Genomic DNA, 22,113 nt, shown 5'->3' with positions numbered 1-22,113 from the left:
GTTTGTAACATCCTTTTTGGCCTCTGTATCAGGTGTTATTTCTGCCGCGTATGCCATTATTGGTCTGGTGACTGTTTTGTAAATTCTGCCTTTTATTTCTTGCCCGATATTTGTATTTCTCCATATTGTTTCATTTAGGCAGCCTGCGGCTCTGTTTGCTCTATTCACTTGATCTTATACTTCAGTTTCGAGGTTTCCGTAGCTAGATAATGTGATGCCTAGATATTTAAACTCCATCACTTGTTGTGTTATCTGATCTTCCAGCTCCAATTTACATCTTTAAGTAATTTACTCCATTTACATTTTAGGAATTAAAGAACATTAAATCATGATTTTCGGGTTCCTTAGTGAGTTCGGTGCATTATTATTTAAAAATGATTAAATACTGGTACCTACTCACATGTGATTTTCCAAAAACAGTTTTCTTGCAATTTCCTTCAATTGACGTAACCTCTTATCATTTTTAGAATCAGTATATAGTAGAAGTATCACTGGTTGCCTAGTCGCAAATATAATTTACTATTTGCATTTGGCACACTGGCATAAAAATTACAGGTATTACGGAAGTGGACATTGCTGTTCAAACTCACGCCGCACTCCTTTATTTATAGACAATCTAAATAATATATGGTTAAATGCTCGAATATGTGAGTTTCGCTAATAAGGCAGATATTCACCACAGTTCTTTATGTCATGTTCAAAGTACTTTCGCTCTGAGAGCATCTTCAGAAACGTTTCTTTAAAAAATAGTGTGCTATCCAATCCATCCAATAATGTCATAAATATTCACATAGAATTATCAATATTTTTGTGAATGTTTATGACATTCTTGTGCTGGATAGTTTACAATTTTTTTACGGATTGAAACATACTCTGAAATGGAAAGTACTTGGGCAAGATTTAGTAAAGAACTGTGCTCGGTATCTGCCTTTTATTTGTAAACAAATAATCTAACTTGTTCTTGTTATTTTCTGAATATCTGATTCTTATTTTAGTTTTGTTGCGAATCTCATTTTATTTTCCTTTTTTTCTTTCTACTTTTCTCTATAGGCATAAATGCTTGTATATCTTTCGTCATGAACAGGCATTTATGGATTTTTTAATTATTACAATTATTTTCCTATTATGCGAAGAATAATTCATCACTCTATCGACCAATGAGATACTTCGTCGTATAATATTCGTCTCCAGCTTCTTTATGGATCCTTTTGACAGAGTTCAAGTTTCCACTTCTTATATAATATAATATAATAGCAAAACTGAAATTAAGTGTGAGTCCGAGGTCTTAATTGTTAGAAATTGAGTTGGTCTTAATAAATGATAATCTAGTCTTAAGTGTCTGTTATTTTATCTCTACGGAATGGTTCCATCCATTGTTTACATTGGTACTGAGATGTTGCATATTTGATGTAATTAATGTTAAGTCCTTCTTTGTTCACTAGAATTCCCTAGTTCACATCTTTTGTGGCATTTTAAAAATTTGTTCGAAGTATCTATTAAAGAGAAAGTGAACAATATGCATCGGAGATAGAAGATGTCATTGCAGCACTAAAAAACAATAAGTCAGCAGGTCCGGACAATGTACCCTGCGAAATATTAAAGATCCAATGTAAATCAGACAAACAAATCCTTGATAATCTAGTTGAACTTTTTAACAACATATATAATAGCGGTAAAATCCCGGAGAACTGGCTGCAGTCAACATTTATTACAATCCCGAAGAAACCAAATGCCCAGATCTGTGATGACTACCGGCTTATAAGCTTGATCAATCATGTCACTAAAGCGTTCACTAAGATCATTCATAGAAGAATATATGATAAATGTGAGTCAAATATTGATAGATCGCAGTTTGGCTTTCGGAAAGCACTTGCAACTAGAGAAGCAATTTTCGCTCTCCAGGTGCTTATACAGCGGTGTAGAGACGTTGATAAGGACGTGTATTTGTGCTTTGTGGATTTTAGAAAAGCATTTGACAATGTCAATCATGAACAATTGATAGATATTCTGCGAAAGACAGGTATTGACGACAATGACATTCGAATTGTGGCAAACCTATACTGGGGTCAAACAGCAAGAGTAAAAATTGGCAACGAACTCACTAAAAGTGTGCAGATCAAAAGAGGTGTCCGTCAGGGGTATATATTATCCCCACTCCTATTCAATATTTATTCCGAAGAAATATTTAACAATTGTATGGAAAATGCAAATGAGGGCATAAAAATAAACGGCGAGTTAACGAACAATATAAGATATGCCGACGACACGGTGATCCTTGCCAGTACCATAGACGAATTACAACAGGTAATGGAAAAAGTTTATTCAGTTAGTGAGGAATACGGCCTGAGCCTCAACTGGTTGGACAAAGTGGATGCTGATAAGCAGGAAGCAACAGCCTGCTCTACAGTTACGGATAAGTAACATACTAATTGACCATGTAGAATCTTATGTGTACCTTGGCACCAACGTAAATGCAAAATGGGAACAGGCCACAGAAATTAAGGCGAGAATAGAACGAGCTAGAGCAGCATTTAGCAATATGAAAAAGCTCCTCATAAGCAGGGATTTGTCTCTTCCCCTAAAACTACGTCTAGTTAAATGCTACATTTTTCCGATCTTACTGTATGGTGTGGAGGCCTGGACGCTGACGGAGACGCTCACGAGAAAACTAGAAGCATTCGAAATGTGGGTGTACCGACGTATTCTTCGTATATCCTGGACCGAACATGTCACCAACATAGAGGTAATCCAAAGAATCGGAAAGGAGAAAGAAATCGTGAATACAATTAAACAAAGAAAGCTTGAATATCTAGGCCACATATTGAGACACGATAAGTACCGTCTACTGCAATTGATTGTCCAGGGAAAAATAGACAGTAAGCGAGGGCCAGGCAGGAGAAGACACTCGTGGCTCCAAAATCTGAGGAAGTGGTTCGGGCTCACATCGGTCGAACTATTCAGAAGCGCCGCAAACAAGATCAGAATTGCCATGTTAATAGCCAACGTTCGCAAAGGACAGGGCACTTGAAGAAGAAGATGCATTCTTGTTGTACTTCTAGTCCATTGGAATGATACAAACTTAGAGACTTTCTCAAAACTGATCAAAAATGGGTTTTAGTAATTAAACTTTCAGAAATGAGTTTTAGTGTCGACCAGACTGAATCCGTGTAGATACAATCATCATAGCGCTTGCTGCATTCTATTCATATGATTCTGTGACTTTCGTAGCAGAGGACAGTGACATTATTGTGTATCCAAAGGGTCCAATTGTTTTAAACCTACAAAAGGCTGTAAGTCACATCAATTATACAAGATCGACATTTACAAGATCGACAAACTTAAATTCATCAAAATTTTAAAGAAATATCCTGAGTTAGCTTGCGGAACAGCATTATTTCTCAGTGAGAAAGCCGAGCCATCTTTGCTCACTGTTTTTTCGTCTCTTTATATGGTGGAAACAAAGATTATTCTCTGACAACATCCTCGAAATAAAGAAAGTGACCAAAGAGACTTCGTTTCCAGAATCTTAACCAGGAAACACTACGATTCTGAAGATTGGAGCTAGAAAAAGCATGGAAAAATTTGGATAACGATCAAAACTTTCAAAACTCCAGCATCCCCTGAAGAACTTCTGAAATTAATTTTCTGCAGATGAAAGGTATACCGTGGAAGTATGTGTAGTTGCCGAAAAGCTGACCTTAGATGCTCTGACTGTGCTTTAATTGTTCTGGTGAAACCTGTAGTAACATCATGGAAATATCAAAATAAATCGAAAAATTCGAAGATGAATTACCCACAATGATGCCAATTCTAACTCCCGTTCTTCAAACAATAAAACTTTATACTAATTATATGATTATAAACTGTTGCAATAGTTTATAAATTTAATTTTTTCTTCTTTAAACCCAATTCAAAGTTAATAAGTATGTTTTTTTTTTAGTTCCTGTATCATGTTCGACCAATAGCGATTGTTCTAACACTACCATCTGCAAAGAAAACATGTGCACACCGCAATGCAAAGCAGACAACGATTGTGCCTTCAACGAAAAATGTCTCAAAGGAAACTGCCAACTGACTTGCCGTGTAGATAACGACTGTTTCTTGGGTCACATCTGCGTCAACAATATGTGCTTCTACGGCTGCCACAACGACGACGATTGCACCAGCAGCGAATCCTGCAGAAATAACAAATGTATTGATCCCTGCAAAGAAAATCCTTGTGGAGCCAACGCAATTTGTGCAGTCTCAAATCATAGAGCTACGTGTTCTTGCGGAAAGGGCCTAGTGCCTAATCCGTCAGCTACAGTTGGCTGTGTGAGAGCTCCACCTCAAGTCTGCAGAGAAAACAGGGAATGTCCAAACGGTAATGCCTGTATTGAACGATCTTGTAGACTAATCTGTTCTTCAGATAATAACTGCTTGAGCAACGAAAGATGTGAAACACCTTCTAAAGTCTGTAAACCAATCTGCAGAAAAGACGATGACTGTAACAGCGACCAAGTCTGCGATGGTTTGGTTTGCATCATAGGATGTAGAAGCGATAGTAAATGTCCTTCTGATCAAGCGTGCATCAACGGCAAATGCGTAGATTTGTGCACAGCACCGACGGCCTGTGGAATCAACGCAGAGTGTGCAATAGTAGATCATAAGAAGATTTGTACTTGCCCCCTTCCACTTACGGGAAATCCAGTTGAAGGTTGTAAACATCCAGTAGAGTTCTGTAATGAAAACAAAGATTGCTCTAAAGGCAGTACTTGCCATGGTGGAATATGTCAGGCTACGTGTAAAGTGTAAGTATACTAGTTAATGTTTTGGTTGCTTATTTAATTCTTCTTTAAGTGACTCGTTACAGATAACAGAGGTTGGCAATCATCATAGCTACTCTAACTTTCGAACCAACTGCTCTAAAGAGATTGTAAAGAGTATTTATTTCGGATATTTCGGTTTCTTCGCACATCCATCGATCAATTACTCCCTTCTATATTTTCATGGTGTGACCAAGTAGTTTTATGGTCCTGTAGTTTGTGCGTTGTTGCATATTTCCTTGATATTTGTTTTGTTGTATATCTACCTTGTTTTGTGCTTCTCCATTCATACGCAACCTGTCCTACTTACATAATTCTATTAAACAAATCTGTTATCCAACTTGTTCCTGTTCTGTTCCTGGATATTATCTAGTCCAAGCGCTTTTTCTTTCTTTATTTTTGATATGTTTAAATAACTTTCCCATTTGATATTTTGATGACCAATGCTGTTACTGTCTTCGTTAACTCAAATGGTTTTCTGGCAAATTCTTCATTTAGTAAAGTGGCAAAGTATTTTTTCCGTCGTTTTGTGAAATATTTTCTTAGTATCAGTATTTTATACAGAGACCTTCCGGTCTCTTGTATTCTCAAACTTTTTTCTTACGTGTTTTTTTATCTTTTATGTTTCAGTTCAACTTTTGTACTATTTTTGGCCAGGATAAACCTTGTTTCTCATCTTTGAATATTCACTACATTTTTTCCTTGTTTTCATATTAGTGTAATAACTTTTTCGTATCTCTTCCTTTACACCATTTGTATAATTTTTACAGAACGTTAAGTTCTGCAGGTACGTCTGGTTCTTTTAAGTTTCCCTGAACGTAATTCTAAGTTGATAAATAATTATAACTCTTTTCTTTATATTTCAATTAGTATTTGGATAATATTTTTGAAAATAGGATATCTTTTTTTTAGGGATCGTAACTGTCTGGCTGATGAAAAATGTATTAGAGGAGTCTGCAAAACAGTGTGCAACTCTGACGCCACTTGTAATGCAAACCACATCTGCGAGAATCGTATTTGCGAAATAGGTTGTCGTAGTGACAGCGATTGCCCACTAGATAAAGCTTGCATCAATAATAAATGTCAAAGTAAGTAAAATAAAAAATTTGAAATAAACACTTCATTATTTTTACAATAAACACTTTTCAACAAACATTAGCTAATGATCATAACATAAACTCATATCATTATCTTATGACAGCTTATTACGTGTTACCACGAATTATATTAAGAGTTTTGTTTTTTTTTTCAGATCCATGTGAAAAAACTACAACATGTGGAGTCTGCGCTCAATGCTTAGTCAACAACCACGTAGCTCAGTGCAGCTGCCCAGTTAACTTCCTCGGCAATCCTCTAAAAGCTTGCACACAACCGGCCATCAAATGCAATCCCAACTGCGACTGTGACGAAGTGGGCGGTTATTGTACGAAACAGTGCTCGACGAATGACGATTGCGCATGCGGAGAGAACTGCGTTAACAAGAAATGTCGCAGTAAGTGTTCAGCGCAAGTATCCTGCGCTCAAGGACAGATCTGTACAAGAGGAGCATGTTTGCCCGGTTGTAGATCGAATAATGATTGTCCAAACGCTGAAATTTGCAGCAACAGAAAGTGCGAGAATCCTTGTAAGGCAAATGCTTGTGGAAAGAACGCTTTGTGCACTTCAGCTGATCACAGAAAGGTCTGTCTATGCCCCGATGGCTACAAAGGTGATGCTAACAGAGCATGTGTACCATTCGAATGTCGTAAAGACTCTGACTGTGAATCGAACAAGAAATGTGGAGACGACGGAGCTTGCAGAAACCCTTGCCTGGAACAAAAAGCTTGCGGTATTAATGCCCAGTGTCGCGTAGTCGACCGTCAACCTTTATGTACATGTCCACCAGGTTACCTCGGTAACGCCCAAATAGAATGCAAACAGGGACGAACAGAAGAATGCTTAAAGAACACTTGCGGACCTAATACCAGGTGCAAAGAAAAGGAAGACGGTGGATTTGAATGCGTTTGTGCCACTGGCTGTATAGGAGATCCGTACAAGGGATGCGTGTGTGAGGGAGAGTTGATTTCTCTGTGCAAGAACAAATTATGCGGGGTGGGTGCCCATTGCAAAGTCGTAAATGATAAAGCTCAATGTTACTGTCCTCAAGATAAACCTGCAGGGGATCCTACCATCGAATGTAAGTATAAGAACAGTTTTTAAAAACTTATACATGAAATGTATCCCCTATTTAGAATCTACATTGTGATTCTTTGAGCATCCCCAATCTTCACTTAATATTTTCAAGTATTCAACTCAAAAGGAGCTTTCCTGTTATTTATTTCTCTTGTATTAGATTATTACAGTTTCAATGCAGTGTATTTTAATTGTTGGAGATGGACTTTGCTGGGTTTGCTGACTTTTAACTCATTTAAAATTGAATAATTTTTAACTGCCCGTATATATTAAATAATTGTGGAGATAGTATACATCCTTGTCTGACATTTTGTTCTGGATGGAAATCGGTTAAGAGTGTTGTGGTACGTCTACTTCTTTTAGTATTTGAGTACTTCTGCTGTTATCATATCTGAACCTGGTGCTTTGTTTTATTGATCCTGGAGTTTATTGATCGCCAGTCCTATTTCATTTTCGAATATGTTAGGTCCTTCTTCCATTTCTTCAGGAGTTTGGTAAACAAGTTCCTGGCGTTTATCATCTGTATATAGATCCCGGCAATATAATCTCCATGTCTGCTATATCTTCTCTGTTGGTTCTTAGGACTCCTGTGTGGTCTTCAACGGTTCAAGTTTTGGCTTTAAAGTCTCTTGTTATGTATCATATTTTTCTAAATAGATCTCTTGGCTGATTTTTTTGATCGATGCTCTCAATTTCTTTGCATATACCAATAAAGGACACACTTTTTTGCACTTCTTGGAGAAGACCGTCCTTATTTCTTAGTTCTATCCTCTTTGTCTCTCTTTGTTTGATGGGCGCTTTAAGTTTGAGCTTAACTTTAGCTATGATTATCCAGATTATGTTTTTTAGTATTTATATAAGTTGTCTCTGTTGGACAGTATCAAAGGCCTTCTCGTAATACCCAACCTGTAACCCAAGAACGGATTCCGATATCCCTGTACCAACACCTACATACTTAACAAAGCCTCACCTATAGCCTTTCTATTTCTGAAACCACACTGTATATATACTATATTCTATGTACTGATTGTGCAGTATTTGCTAAAAAAAAATATTTTGCTTCTTAGGTAGTGCCAAAAAGGTGGAAATTAGCCAATCTATGGGAATGTTGTCACCTCAGTCATCAATATCATCAAACTGTATGCTTCCACTGCTGGTCATAGGTCTCCATCAGCTCTTTCCATCTGTCTCTGTCTTATTGCTTCATCCATACTATCGGCTATAAGGATGATGTCATCGGCAAATTTCAAATGAAAGATTCTCTCCATTTATGCTGATACCATGCTCGTTCAGATGTGCCTTCTTACAAGTATGTTCTAAAAGCGTCGTGAATAGCTTTGGAGGAAGGGTGTCTCCTTACCATACTCCTTGCTATATACAGAATTTATTTGTTTTTTGATCAGATAGTCTTAAGCTAGCTGCGGCATTTTGATAGATATATTTGATAATGTTAATGTAGCGATGGTCTATTCGGCATTCTGTCAATGCTTTTAACATTTTCTGATGGCTTATGGTACCGAATGCTATCTCGTAGTCGACAAATATCAGTGCCAATGATTTGTTGTATTCTGCAAACATCTCTATCAGGTTCTTTACCACTAATAAGTGGTCGTTAGTGCTGTATCCCGATTTAAATCCAGCTTGTTCTCTAGGCTGATAGAAGTCTAATTTAGCGTCCAGTCTTTTTTTGATAATTTTTGTGAAAAGTTTATATTTGTGTGAAAGCAAACTGATAGGACGATAGTTTTTTAGATCTGTTATGTCTCCTTGCTGGTGTAAAAAAATAATGACTGCATTCTTCCATTGAGAAGGAGTTTTTCCTTGGTAGATGCATTCGGTGTAAAGCTTGGCCAAAACCTGGATAATTTTATTTTCGCCTAGTTTGATCGCTTTGACCACTACTCCGTCATCGCCAGGGAATTTGTTATTTTTCATTTCTAAAAGTGCCGTTTTGATTTCGTATGGAGTTATTTCTGGCAATAATCCTGATCCCTGGTTTGTGATTTGGGCAGGGGCTGATCTTGCCTTTCGTCGGTGCTCTCATACATTTCGCAATAAAACGATCCAACTACCTCAATGATTTTGGTTCTATGAGTAGTAATTTTTCCATCTTTGTTTTTTATTTTGTACATATTTTTGTTGCTTATGTTTTTCGTATTTCGCCTCAAAACTGTTAAACTTTTGAATTTAAAGTTTACTACAACATTGAGTGATTGCTCTATATGAGAATAGTACCTCTTATTTGTGTTTTTAATTTTTAGGTTCTATTGAAAAAACAACTCCAGATTGTAGGACAGAAGGATGCGGTAAAAACTCTGAATGCATAAGAGAACATGCTTTCTTTGTTTGCCATTGTTTACCAGGTTATTCAGGTACTCCTGATAAAGGATGCGACAAGGGTGAGTCTGGGTACCGCACAAAAGTCGACCTACTTTTAAATTTATTAGACTTTATATGTAATTTTTTGTATTTGTATACAGTACAAGGCTTTCTGTTGTCGAAAAATATACAGTTGCGTAATTTAGAATGTTTTTCAAAAAGTAGCCAATCTTTTACGGTCTGGAGACAGTAGTAGAATAATTGTTTGTATTAAAAAATATTTAGGTTGTGAATTTTATTGCAATCAGTCCCCAGCATTTGTAAACGTTTGGTTACTTTACAAAAAATGTTACAAATAATACACACCCAATGTTTTTGTACAAAAATTCGTGCACGCAGATGCTGTTTGTTATTTAATACAGTATTTTTGGTCGTGGTTCTTAGTTAAAGGAAGTGGCACATACCGCAATAATTTCTAGATTCAATATTCTTTTTTGTACAAAAGTTTCACTCGATCTACAATTTGCAATCACATAAACCTACTCGTCAGAAATGTTCAATAATCCTGACGTAATCTTGTCGTTAAAAATAAAGTTTTAATCAAGCAGGTCATCAAGAGATTATCTTGATCTACAAAATTTATAGTAGAACGTGATTTGAAATTCTCGATAACCCATCTCCAACTATTCACATCATTCCACTCAGTCACATCAGGACTACTTTCTTCACTGGTTTTAATGTAAAATTCCTTAATTCCTTGCATTTACCTTGTGAATTAATTTCTGTCAAATCGTCACCTGTCATTTGTCATTGGTCATTTGTCTTTTTTACAAGTTTTCCTAAATATAAATATATAATAGTTGACTTATGTTAAAAATATGTACATATTCTTATAAAACTTAAAATTTAGCTCATAATATAATTGTCAAAAATATAAATGATATAAAAAATTGTCATATTTCCCAATAACTTGATTTTCAAAGTCCAAAGATAGTACTTGATGGTCTAAACTTATTAAAACTTTAACAGCAACGACATATTTAAAACATATCCAATATTTTCCAAGTGCTACAACCTTACTGATTGAAGATACTCTTTCTTTGTAAATAATGTACTAGTTGTTCCGTCATGTGGAATGTACACTTTTTACGGTACCAATCTGCCTGTCACATTATCCTAATCAATAATGCTTCCCATCACCCGATATTTTTACTATCAGACACATTCCACGCAACTGAGTGCAGTTGGTTTAATAAACATTACACTTGAATATAAGCACCAGCAGCGCAAAGCCACCGCGCAGCGGGTATGATGATATGTCAGATTGGGAACTATACTTCGGCTCAGAACTTGGTGCAGTTTTCACCCCGAAATGTACCTTTGCGCTTTTTGGGTTGCCTACGTTCAGCTCCTATATAATTATAAAATTGATAATTGTACTTCTTGACTGCACCAGGTATCTTGAGGGAGTATACTGCAGAATTCAGAAATAGAGAGAGGTACTTCACAGTAGAAACTAGTGAAGGTATGTATAATTATTTGGCCTGTCTACAATGTTGGCATTTGTTACTAAATTATTTGAACGTAGTACACAATATTTAAAAAGTATAAATTTATAGTAAGTACATGAATATCACTGACAGTCAACGTAATTTTTAATATTCTTCTAAATGTCTGTATGACAAAAGTTTGCCATCTTTCTTACATAATATTGGTTAGATAAGAGACCATGCTTCAATAAAAATATATAAGAAAACATAACATCAGAGATGGCCCGCGCATAGTAGGTAATTTTTTCTTTTTTGTTATTTATTTTAAATAAGCTTAAATTGATATATATGGAAATAAATCACAATATATTGTAGTAAAAATCAATTTTTTTTAGCATTTCGATTTCCAATCTGGAAATCATTTTCAAAAATTCCTGAAGTAAATAATTTATATACCTAACCTCTAATATGTTGTTATTTTCAATAGGTGATAAATGAAATCTTGACAATTTAATTTACCTGTTGGTACCCCCTTAGTATTGGTGTATTCTTCTTTAAGCATCGGTAACAAGATCTTGCTATTTTGTATTGATTTTACTATACAATTTGCTTCTTTTGGTAAGATGAGGACTGCCTTTTTTATTTTCCTCTTTTTAATTTATGTTTCTGTCAAAACTCTTGATGCATCTTTCCATTGTACTCAATGTTCATTGTCCCCAACATGTTTGCATATCTGAGATCTATCAATCTGCTCATTTATCTTAACGCTTTCTGACAGGTTCATTAAAATAAGTCTGATTTACGCTTTCTGACAGGTTCATTAAAATAAGTCTGATTTACTTAAGCCTGTCCCTCTTGGTCATTTCTGCATTCCATACCTATATTAGATAAATGGCATTCCTTTGTAAAGAAGTGAGATGAAGATTTTTAGTTCTTCTTCTTTTGATGCCTATCCTTTGTGGATGTTGGCAATCACGTTGGTCCATACAACTTTGTTGACAGCTGCTCTAAATAGATGTATGGTAGTCATTCCTGCCCACTGTTGATGTTCTTCAACCACGATGTCCTTCTGCTCCCTTGAGATCTTTTGCCTTCTATCTTACCTTGTAAAATTAGTTGAATTAGTTAATACTTCTCATTACGCATCACATGCCCTAAGTATGTCATCTTTCTGGTTTTCACGATACGCATAATTTCCAGATCTTTTTCCTGGAGATTAATATTGAGGTAGTTTCCATTGCTTTACATGCCATTATATGCCATCTGTCCATTGGTTTACTTGACGTAAATCTGTAAACTTTTTTTCTATCCGTCATTTGGGGAACTCTTATACTTATGGGGAAGACATAATTGATATAAGGGGACAAAGAAGCAATATACAGGATTAGTTATTAGTACGTCATCGGTCGATAATTCCATTGTGGAACAAGATATCCAAAAAAGAAAATGTATATCTTGTACCATATCGTGTACCATACCAAAAGGATATCTTGTACCATAATGGAAATAGTAGAAGAATGGAATTAGTAGGAAAGTAGTAGAATAGTGTATCTAAAACTAATATCTAAAGCACTATAAAATTTTAAACTCTTTGTATAGGATTAAAACCGTTTAAGTTCAAGTAATAGATTGCCAATCAACGTAGGCGTTTTGAAAAAACACTTGTAATTTCGATTAAAAATTAAAATCTAGATCTGAATTCTGTAGGATGAAAGGAGCATTCTCACATTGATATTTGTATATTAGCATTTATTTTCTATATTCACCCTAAAAAGCTAAAGCTACAAAGCTATTGATGCTTGTAAATACTGCCGCTTTGATCGGTCATGTTGAGATGGCCTCTTTCATTTCTCTCCATCCTTCTGACTGTCTTTATCAAGCCCGCATGCGTATTGATTGTGCATTCTTTCTACGGTATTGTTTTCTTATAAAATGCTTTCTTTTCTTGCCCACCCTGGTGTTTCCGTAGCTGCTGAGTGTAATAGTGACTTAGAATGCCCGAACAACAAAGCTTGCATCAACTTCCAATGCGTTAACCCGTGCACGCTGAGAGGAGCCTGCGGACTGAACGCCCTGTGCGAGACGATTCTACATAGACCTAGATGTTCCTGTCCAGAATGCTACGTTGGTATGGCAGGCACGGCGTGTTATCCCGATGAGAAATGTTTGACGATACATGGAAGACCTAACAAGATACATTGTTTATCGAACGAAGATTGCTCTGATAATTTGGCTTGTGAAATATCGACTGGAGAATGTGTAGATCCCTGCGAGAACAAATCGTTTAAATGTAGAGGAAATAAGAAATGTGAAGTACACCATCATAGACCAACATGTGTCTGTAAGAAAGGTTTTCTGGTCAATGATCAAGGAGAGATATCTTGTGCTCCTGACAACACTGAATGTTACCAAGACAGCCACTGCCCTACGAATAAATCCTGTATACAGGGACTTTGCCAGAATCCTTGCACAGCTCACGGTCGATCAGCCTGTCCCGCTGACAAAAGCTGTGACGTGGTTAACCATAAACCAGTTTGTATTTGTTTGAAAGATTGTACTCCTTCTTTGTCGATATGTTTAAGAGACAACGGTTGCCCGCAAGATCAAGCTTGCAGAGCGTTTAGATGCGAAGATCCATGCAAAACCGCCAATTGTCCAGAAAGCACGCCATGCTTCGTAGAAGATCACAAACCGAAATGCCAATACTGCCCGCCTGGTTTTAAAACTGATCCTAAATACGGATGCGTTAAAGGTAAACAATTATTATGGGTGCAAATTTCTTCTAGTGCTACGACAAAATGAACAGCTTGCGGGTATTGAGTATATGCGTAATAAATTATCCAAAACTTTCTCTTTTTGCTACAGCCGTTTACCTTTTTACTGCAATTCAAACCATACTACAAAACTTTCTACAACTTTTAATACTACAACTACTTTAAAACGTTTACTTTTTAAATTTTATATTAACCACGACTTCACTAGCTCTAATCCCCAATATTACTGTACCATTTTCGTAAATACAGATGGCAGTACGATGTAACAAGGTAAACTACTTTTGGGGGTGCTAAAGATCGTCAAGATTGCATGGTTTTGGTAGCACCAAACGGGGTTTGTGAAAGATATTACTTTACATTATTTATTTCCTAAACTTCTACGATGTAAAAAAACTAATACATTATACTACGGTTTTAGGGATGACAACAAACAAAAAATAAACATTTTAGCTTAGCTATGTACAAAGGTACACTTCATAAAAATAAGTTTTTGTATAAAATGGTCAACAAAATCAAAAAACCACACTTTTTTTTCATGTTTGTTGATTTTTAAAAGGAGACACATTTGAATATTATTTTATATGAGATTAAACCACAATTGAGTGTTTTTTTTTCTCTTAGTAATCAGCAATTCAGTAATCTGTCCATGCGGACAATAAGCGTTTGTTCTGGACAATTGACTTGTACTACTGTGTTACAGAATTAGCTTGACTAACATGTTTGCTTGGTTGTGATACAATATTTGATCAAAGCAAGCAAGCAATTTAATTAAACCCAGCCTGTGAGAAATGTTCGCCCCTAAGAATTATGTTCGGGTGTAACAATTCATTGGAGCGAGGTGTATTAACTCGAGTAAAAACAGAAGTCACTCCACCGCGCTCCAATGCTCCAGACCATCCCTTTCTCCCCTATAGCACTCTGACGCGCGATAGGGGCACAACTATCAGCCAAATGCTCTTCATGTGAAGGTCTCGGGTAATATAACCTCAACATGGTTTCCTAACCGAATTCAAAACTCAGGACAGCGCATTGTAGCTATGTTCCTGTTATCTTAATGTGGCTTATCCGCTAACTAAAATTGCACACTTTGGCCTCAAGTCTCCGCTCTGAGCTAGGCTCAATTCGGCGAGTTGGTGCTCAAGGGGTTGGGCCCTACATGCCCGGGTTTTTAATAGTTTTTGTTAATATTTTTTTGTGGCTTGCGCCGGTTTTTGTTAGTAGTTTTTAATTTTTTTGGTGGCCGAAGTTGTTTTTTGGATTTTTTTTTAGGATGTCTGAAACATAAAATCAGAATTAGTGCATATTAATAAAATAAATTATTTACTTAAAATTAACTGGGTCCATGCTGTACGTTGCGATTGTCCACGAGTGTTATGAGCTACGAACTATCTTCATTGTGCGTTGTTGTTGTTTTTTGAAGTGTTTCCTCTCTGGTGTTTTGTTTTTTCTCTCTGGTGTGATTGTTGATTTTCTCTTTAGTATTATGATCAGCTAACATTTATACTATCTGCACTATAAGCTAAGAGGTTTTTTGCTTAATTTTAGTTATCGTTTGCCTAGCACATTTGCGGTGAGACTCTCTCACGGTATATTACACTGTATTCACTTACCACTTTCATTGATGGGGCTGCTGCCTATCTTTCGATGATTAAATTCGGTACACAGTAGGGGCATCCAGTATCATGCTGAGTGTCTTGTTTTGGAATCTTCTTCCAGAGCTAGATTTCGTAGGTCCAGATTGGTTTTAAAATGGCTTTGTAGATTAGTAGTTTGTTTTCTACAGATATCTTTGAGTTCCTGCCTATAATCCAATATCTTCTTCTTCTTTTTCCTCTTTATAAGCAATTCTGCTTGTTTATTTTCGGATTAATACCTCTATGGAAGGTTGTCACTTCATATTTTGCGTGGTCGTCCGATACTTCTTCTGCCGATTTGTAACTTATCTCTTGCTACTTTGGCGACACGGGTCTGCCCCATTGTGCTTATGTGGTTATTCCATTTTTTTTGTGTCGATTCAACTATACACTGTACGTTACATTTTCTTCTAATGTCTTCACTTCTCTTTTGATCTCTCAGCGTATTTCCTATAATTCTTCTCAGTAATCTCATCTCTGCCGTTTCCACTAGGCTTTGTGTTGTGGCTGTGTCGGATCTTGTTTCTGAGGCATGTCATTATTGGTCTTACACTGGCTTTATAAATTCTTGACTTCGTCTCAGTGTTAATGTGTCTGTTTCGCCATATAGTGTTATTAAGGCATCCTGTCAGTCTATTTGCTTTTTGTACTTGATTTCTCACTTCTTTGTCCAGGTCTCCATAGCTAAACAGTGTAATTCCCATGTATTTTATTTCCATTACTTGTTGAATACTTCTTGGGCTATCATCTTTACCTGCTGCTTTTCTGTTCTTTACATTTATATTAAGTTTTTCATTTGTAGTAATTTCTGGTGTTTTCGGTTCTAGCGTCATTTGTTCTTCCTCTACATAGAGCTTTTTTAGTTAGTCAATCCACGTATCCTTTTCTATGTGTTTTGGTTCTATTACTTCCTTTGCCTCCATTGTTTGACCTCTTATGAAGCGCCATATTTCCTTTTGCAGACCGTAAAAGTCATGTTCCATTTCTTTCGAAAAGCGTTCCCAGTGATCATTTTTTATTTTTCTTACAAGTAAATGTGTTTCGTTTCTAATTGTCTTGTAATTATGGTATGCCTCTTGTGTTTTGGTTGACATGTCTTTCAGGTAAACTTTTTTCTTTTCTTTACATTTTCTTTACTTCTGTACTAAACCATGGAGTTTTTCGCATTGGGAACGATTTCTTTCGCCAAGAACTTCCTTGGCCAAGGCTAAGACATTGGACTTAATTTTTGCCTAGCTTTCTTCGACCCCATAGCTTTCTGTGATATATGTGTTTATGCTTTTTTCGGTTACTCTTTTTTAAAATAGGTATCTTGTGGAGTCATCCTGTAAGCTTTCGACTTTTATCTTTGTGGTGTGTTCTGGTGTTTTGTTATCACATATATGTGTTTTCATTCGGATTTTGCACAATACCAATTTATGATCGCTTCCTATTTCTGCTCATTATAGTGCTCTTACATCCAAGATTTGAGAGGGCAGTAACTCTTTATTTCACAGAATACAGTCTATCATAGATCTTTGTCCTCTACTGTTTTCAAAAGGGTATTTGTATTGTTCTTTATGGGCGGAGCTGCAAGCTTATTGAAGATGTATTTACGCCATACGTCAGTCTTCTGTCCAGATGCATTCCTAAATATTTAACGCCATCAACTTGAGGTAAAATGTCGTTGTTCAATGGGACTATTGGACCCATTTTTTGCTAAGGGAGAATGTGATGTATGTCGTTTGCTTTCATATGCCATTTGGATAACCACTTTTGAATTTTCTTTAGACTGGTTTAGAACTGCCTTGATGCGTTGTCTGAATCCTTATTTGAGGTAATAACAACTGTATCATCTGCAAAGGTGTCCACTGTGATCATCGGAGTAATAGAAATGTCAGTAGTGTAAATTAGATACAGCGTTCAGGGAAAACAATGAGAAAAAATCTATTGTATTTAACTGAAGTGTTAGGAACTTATTTTTAAAACCTGAATTTCAGAACTAAAATTAACATCCACAAGGAAGATAAAATTCTTGTAGTTGGTTGTATACCATAAATTGTAAAAGTTTTATTTAAAAATCCCTTATAAAAGTTACATCGGTAATTAAAAACCCTTTCGTGCTACATCACAATAGAACGTTTTCTGACTAACAATTCCATCATCAATGGATCAATTTTTTTATTTATTACTTTTTTTTAACAAGTTGGTGTGCTGTTAAAGTTAGTAATAGATACCCTAAATGGCAGCGTAAGACTCCCAATGAGGATGCTTAGTCCGAGACGATGTTTCTCCACTCTAATTAATCCATTGAAAGGTTACATTTGCCTTACATTTTTAAGAGGACGCAATTTGATTTTTTTGATGTGTGGAAGGGGGAGGGGTTAGTATAAGATAAAGTTCAAGTTTGTGGTGTCGGCCACTCTTTTCTCCCGGCCGCCATTTTGGAAAAAAGGGGGCAAAGAGTTTTCGCGCTGTATCAAATTAAATTATCTACAACTTTATTCCTATTACTTTTAATAATCGTAAAATGGAAAATAAAAAAGTTATAAACAAAAATAACTAAAAATTTTTTACCAAATTTTTTTTGGGTTTTCTAAGTATTTTTCTGGTTATTTTACAATAAAAAGGCATCAGAGCAATATTATAGAGGGTTTTCAACGAATAATTTTCACTGCAAATGTGTTTAATTTAATTAATTTATTAGCATTTTTAGAGTTTTACAGCATCCCTATGCCTAATGTTTTATTATTATTTTTGTCTTCATGTAATTTGTTACTTTGTTAACATTTCTCTGGTATTATTAGTTTATTATCGACCTTTTTCCCGACCACCTATCAGGTAGAGTCTGGAGTTGCGCTTTTTTAAGTGGTATTCCCAATAGGCCTAATTCACTGACAATTTCCAGGCGAGATAACATCCAGCTATTGTTTTTTCATTTTCTTTGAGATTGCTGGAGATTTTCATCCAGGCTGCGGTTCAGGATCTAATTAAGTATTGAAGGTGAAGGTTTGCGAAAGAACGGAAGTTAGAATTGGCGTCATTGTGGGTAATCCATCTTCGAGTTCTTCAAATTTCTCGATTTATGTTGATATTTCCATGATGTTACTGCTGGTTTCACCAGAACAATTGGGGAACAACGCAGAGCATTTGAGGCCTGCTTTTTGACAACCACGGATACTTGCACAGTTTCCTTCGCATCTGCACAAAATTAATTTCAGAAGTTCGAGTTGCTGGAGTTTTGAAAGTTTTGATTGGTATCCAAATTTTTTCATGCTTTTTCCAGTCCCAATCTTTAGGATCACAGTGTTTCCTGGTGATAAACTTAAGCTGCATCTTGTGTTGACGGAAGCGATAATAAGTTAAATGTAATTTTGGTCAGTGTCTTTATTTCCAACATATAAGGTGACGAAAAAACATTCGCCAATGACAGTGGGCAAAGATGGCTCGGCTTTCTCGCTTAGAAATAATGCTGTTCCGCTAACTAACTCAGAATGTTTTTGTAACATTTGGATGAATTTAAGTTTGCCGATCTTATAAGCTACTAATGTTGTGTCGTATACTAAAAAAATATGGAGAAGCAGCAAATTATCTGCAATGACGTCGCCATATATAAAACTTAAAGGTCAGTATAAATGATGCGACTTCACCCTTTTGAAGGTTTAAAAAGAATGGACACTTTGGACACACAACATTGGACTGCTCCCTTATTAATGCCGTCTCCTCTGCTACGACAGTAACAGAATCATGGGCTTGGAATGCAGCAAGCACAGAATGGATGATGACTGCATCTGCATTAGATTCCGCCTGGTCGACTCTAAAACCCACCTCTGACCAAAAAGAAAATTTGTTCAAAAATGTTCAGTTATTTTTGTTAATACCTTTTTTATTTTTTATTTTACCATAAAAAGTAATGGGAATAAATTTGTAGACAATTTAATTTGGGACAAATAACCTCGAATAAAATTTTCTGTACGGCTGCTAGTTTATGAGATACAGCGCGAAAACCCTTTGCACTCCTTATTCCAAGATGGCGAGTATTCAAGAACTCTGCCAACTTTGGAGCGCTCTAAAACCAAGAAAATGAATGAATTTAAACAAATTTTTAGTGAAAAATATTCTATGAAAAACATATGATATTGCTTTGATCTCATTTTATTATAAAATTACCAGAAAAAAAGTTATAAGGCCCAAAAGAAAATTTGTTTCAAAATTGTTAGCTATTTTTGTTTATAACTTTTTTATTCTTCATTTTACGATTAAAAGTAATGAAAATAAAGATATAGACAATTTAATTTCCTATAAATAATGTCGAATAAAATATCTTATAGGGTTGGTAGTTTACGAGATACAAAGCGAAAACCTCGTAGCGAGAACCCCGTGACGACCCCACATACTTGAACTTAAGCTTATATTTTTCTAAAAAGACATAAAAAATGTAAAATTTCAATGGACTAAATATAATACACAATACCTTTCAACACTATTTTAAATCATCATCATCATTTGGCTCTACAACTCTATGTGAGTCTTGGTCGCGTTTACTATTTCCCTTATTTGTTGTAGGTCCTGAGCAGCTATTTTCCATTGCTGTATTCCCATTTTGCGTAGATCACTGGCTACTGCGTCCTTTCATCTCTTTCTTGGGCGACCAACTGACCTTCTGCCATCGGATCTTTCCCAGAATGTGGCGTTTAGGAGTCTTTCGTCACTTGATCTTAGTACGTGGCCCGCCCATCTTATTCGGCTTGCTTTAATGTAGCGTACTATGTTTTCATCTCCATATACTGGAATTCATCATTGTGTCTTCTTCTCCCATAGAGGCCCATAGATAGTCCACAGTATCTTTCTTTTCCAGTACCAGTAATTTTATCGTTTCCCGCTGGTTCAGAGTTCATGTCTCGCTTTCATACGTTATTGTGGGACGAATTATTGTCTTGTACACTCTTATTTTTGCTGGTATTGAAAGTATTTTTGATTTAAGTACGGTTATTAATGAGTAATATGCCCTGTTTCCTGCAATGATCCTGGCTGCCACGTCCTTTTCATATTTATTTTCAGATGTTATGATCGCTTCCAGGTACTTGAATTATTTGACGACTTTAAAGTTGTATTCATTGATTGTTACGTTTTGTCTAACCCTTGGTCTTGGGTTCTTAGTAACCACCATGTACTTGGTCTTGTCCTCGTTGACCTTCAGACCAACTTCCTTGGCTCCGTTTTCGAATAGGGTGAAAACTTCTTTTGCATCTCTGGTGGATTGTGCAATTGTGTCCACGTCATCCGCAAACGCCAATAGTATTTTTGATCCTTGGGCGGCAAATCCGTTTGTCAGTTGTGGTTGAACTTTCCTTACCGCATGTTCCAGTGCAAAATTAAATAGCAGGGAGGCGAGAGGATCTCCTTGTCTAAGCCCGGTGTCAATGAGGAATTGCTCCGACGTGGTGCTGCCAATTCTGATCCGTGCGGAAGCGTTCTTTGTGCTCAACTGTGCTAATCGTACCGGCTTTCCAGGTACTCCCATTTCTTCCATGGTCTCCCACAATGCTTCTCTGCTAACAGAATCGTAAGCTTCTTTAAAGTCCACGAAGATTTGGTGTACATCGCGGTTGAATTCCCAGTTTTTTTCCAACACCTGGCGTAGGACGAATATCTGGTCTATGGTCTACCTTCCCGGTCTGAATCCGCTTTGGTAATCGCCTAATATTTCCTCTGCGTATGGTGTTAGCCTTCTAGACAGTATTATGGATATAATTTTGTATGTTGTATTGATTAACGATATTCTTCTATAGTTCCGACATATTTGTTTGTCTTCCTTCTTGTGGATAGGTAATATAATTTAAGTATAGTACCTATATAATATTTTAAATACAGTTAATAATTTAATACTATAATATTAAACGTCACAAATAAAAGCATTCATACTAAGAAATATCAGAAATATATAATGTAAAGTATATCACAAAAAAATGTTTATAAACAATCAACTTCAAATAAAATATTTCATAAAATGTTATCAAAATATTCATTTTGTTATTTTAAACATCTTGAAACATTTAGGAACCGAGACAAATGGACGCGCCCTGATTAACGCCATATGCATGGAGTCTTCCATCTTACTCTTTTTCCCTAGGTCACTGCTTGTAAAAATGTATATACTATCTTTTGGTGATGGGAAGCTTGCATTTTTTATTTAGATGTAGAAGAATTAGAACCGCTTATAGATTTTGTTTTTTAATTTTTAAGTTTTCTTGTTGATGACTTCATGTTTTTATAAGATGCGTTTGAAGATTTTTTGTTTCACGACAATTGTAACTATTCAGCATTAATTTCTGTTATTTTTGCTTTGTGGAATCTTTTTCGAAATTTTCAAATAATTTTTAGAAACATTAAGTCTATTTGGTATCACAGCTGTCTGCTAGGATGTCCCGAATCTACATTTTAGGTAATTAAAACCTAAATGGTGGGATTTTAAGATATTCTTGGATTCAGCCGATAGTTAATCAATAACAGTATCTTCTAACACTTTTTATTTGTTGCGAATATTCCCGATAGTTCTTTAAAACGTGATTGTATTTTTTATATATTTTATTTAAAACAGTCAATATTTTTACTTAAGATTAGGATTTTGTGATAAGAAAAATATAGAATATATTTCTCTATAGATCTAGTAAAACGCCAACAACCGACTAACCGAATAACCACTGACTGTATTCAAAATAATAGCCAAGAAATTATACAAGATATGAAAAAGAAGTTCAAAAATTGGAAAAAATGCAAGATACAACCAAAAATTATTGTATATTGGTAAACGCAAAAAACAATGGATAGCTGATAAAACCTTGAGACTAATGGAAAACAGACGAAAACAGAAAAACAAAAGCACTAAAGAATATAACAAAATCAATAACAAAATCAGAAGAAAAATTCAGGATGCAAA

At 35.8% G+C, this 22,113-nt stretch overlaps 1 protein-coding gene across 3 annotated transcripts in view; it reads left to right on the top strand.

The window, feature by feature from the left end:
* dpy (fibrillin-like protein dumpy) overlaps positions 1 to 22,113 on the top strand; it is a 532,146-nt gene that overhangs the window by 378,746 nt on the left and 131,287 nt on the right. For all 3 annotated transcript variants that reach the window (XM_072531422.1, XM_072531423.1, XM_072531421.1), the window contains exons 16-20: positions 3,941 to 4,790; positions 5,718 to 5,893; positions 6,058 to 6,981; positions 9,239 to 9,376; positions 12,756 to 13,538. In XM_072531422.1, the coding sequence (XP_072387523.1) occupies positions 3,941 to 4,790; positions 5,718 to 5,893; positions 6,058 to 6,981; positions 9,239 to 9,376; positions 12,756 to 13,538 (2,871 nt within the window). The remainder of the gene's footprint in view (positions 1 to 3,940; positions 4,791 to 5,717; positions 5,894 to 6,057; positions 6,982 to 9,238; positions 9,377 to 12,755; positions 13,539 to 22,113) is intronic.

The sequence above is a fragment of the Diabrotica undecimpunctata genome, chromosome 5 (genome assembly GCF_040954645.1).
Source record: "Diabrotica undecimpunctata isolate CICGRU chromosome 5, icDiaUnde3, whole genome shotgun sequence".
Lineage (NCBI taxonomy): Eukaryota > Metazoa > Arthropoda > Insecta > Coleoptera > Chrysomelidae > Diabrotica > Diabrotica undecimpunctata.
This window is presented reverse-complemented; position numbering and strand designations above follow the sequence as displayed.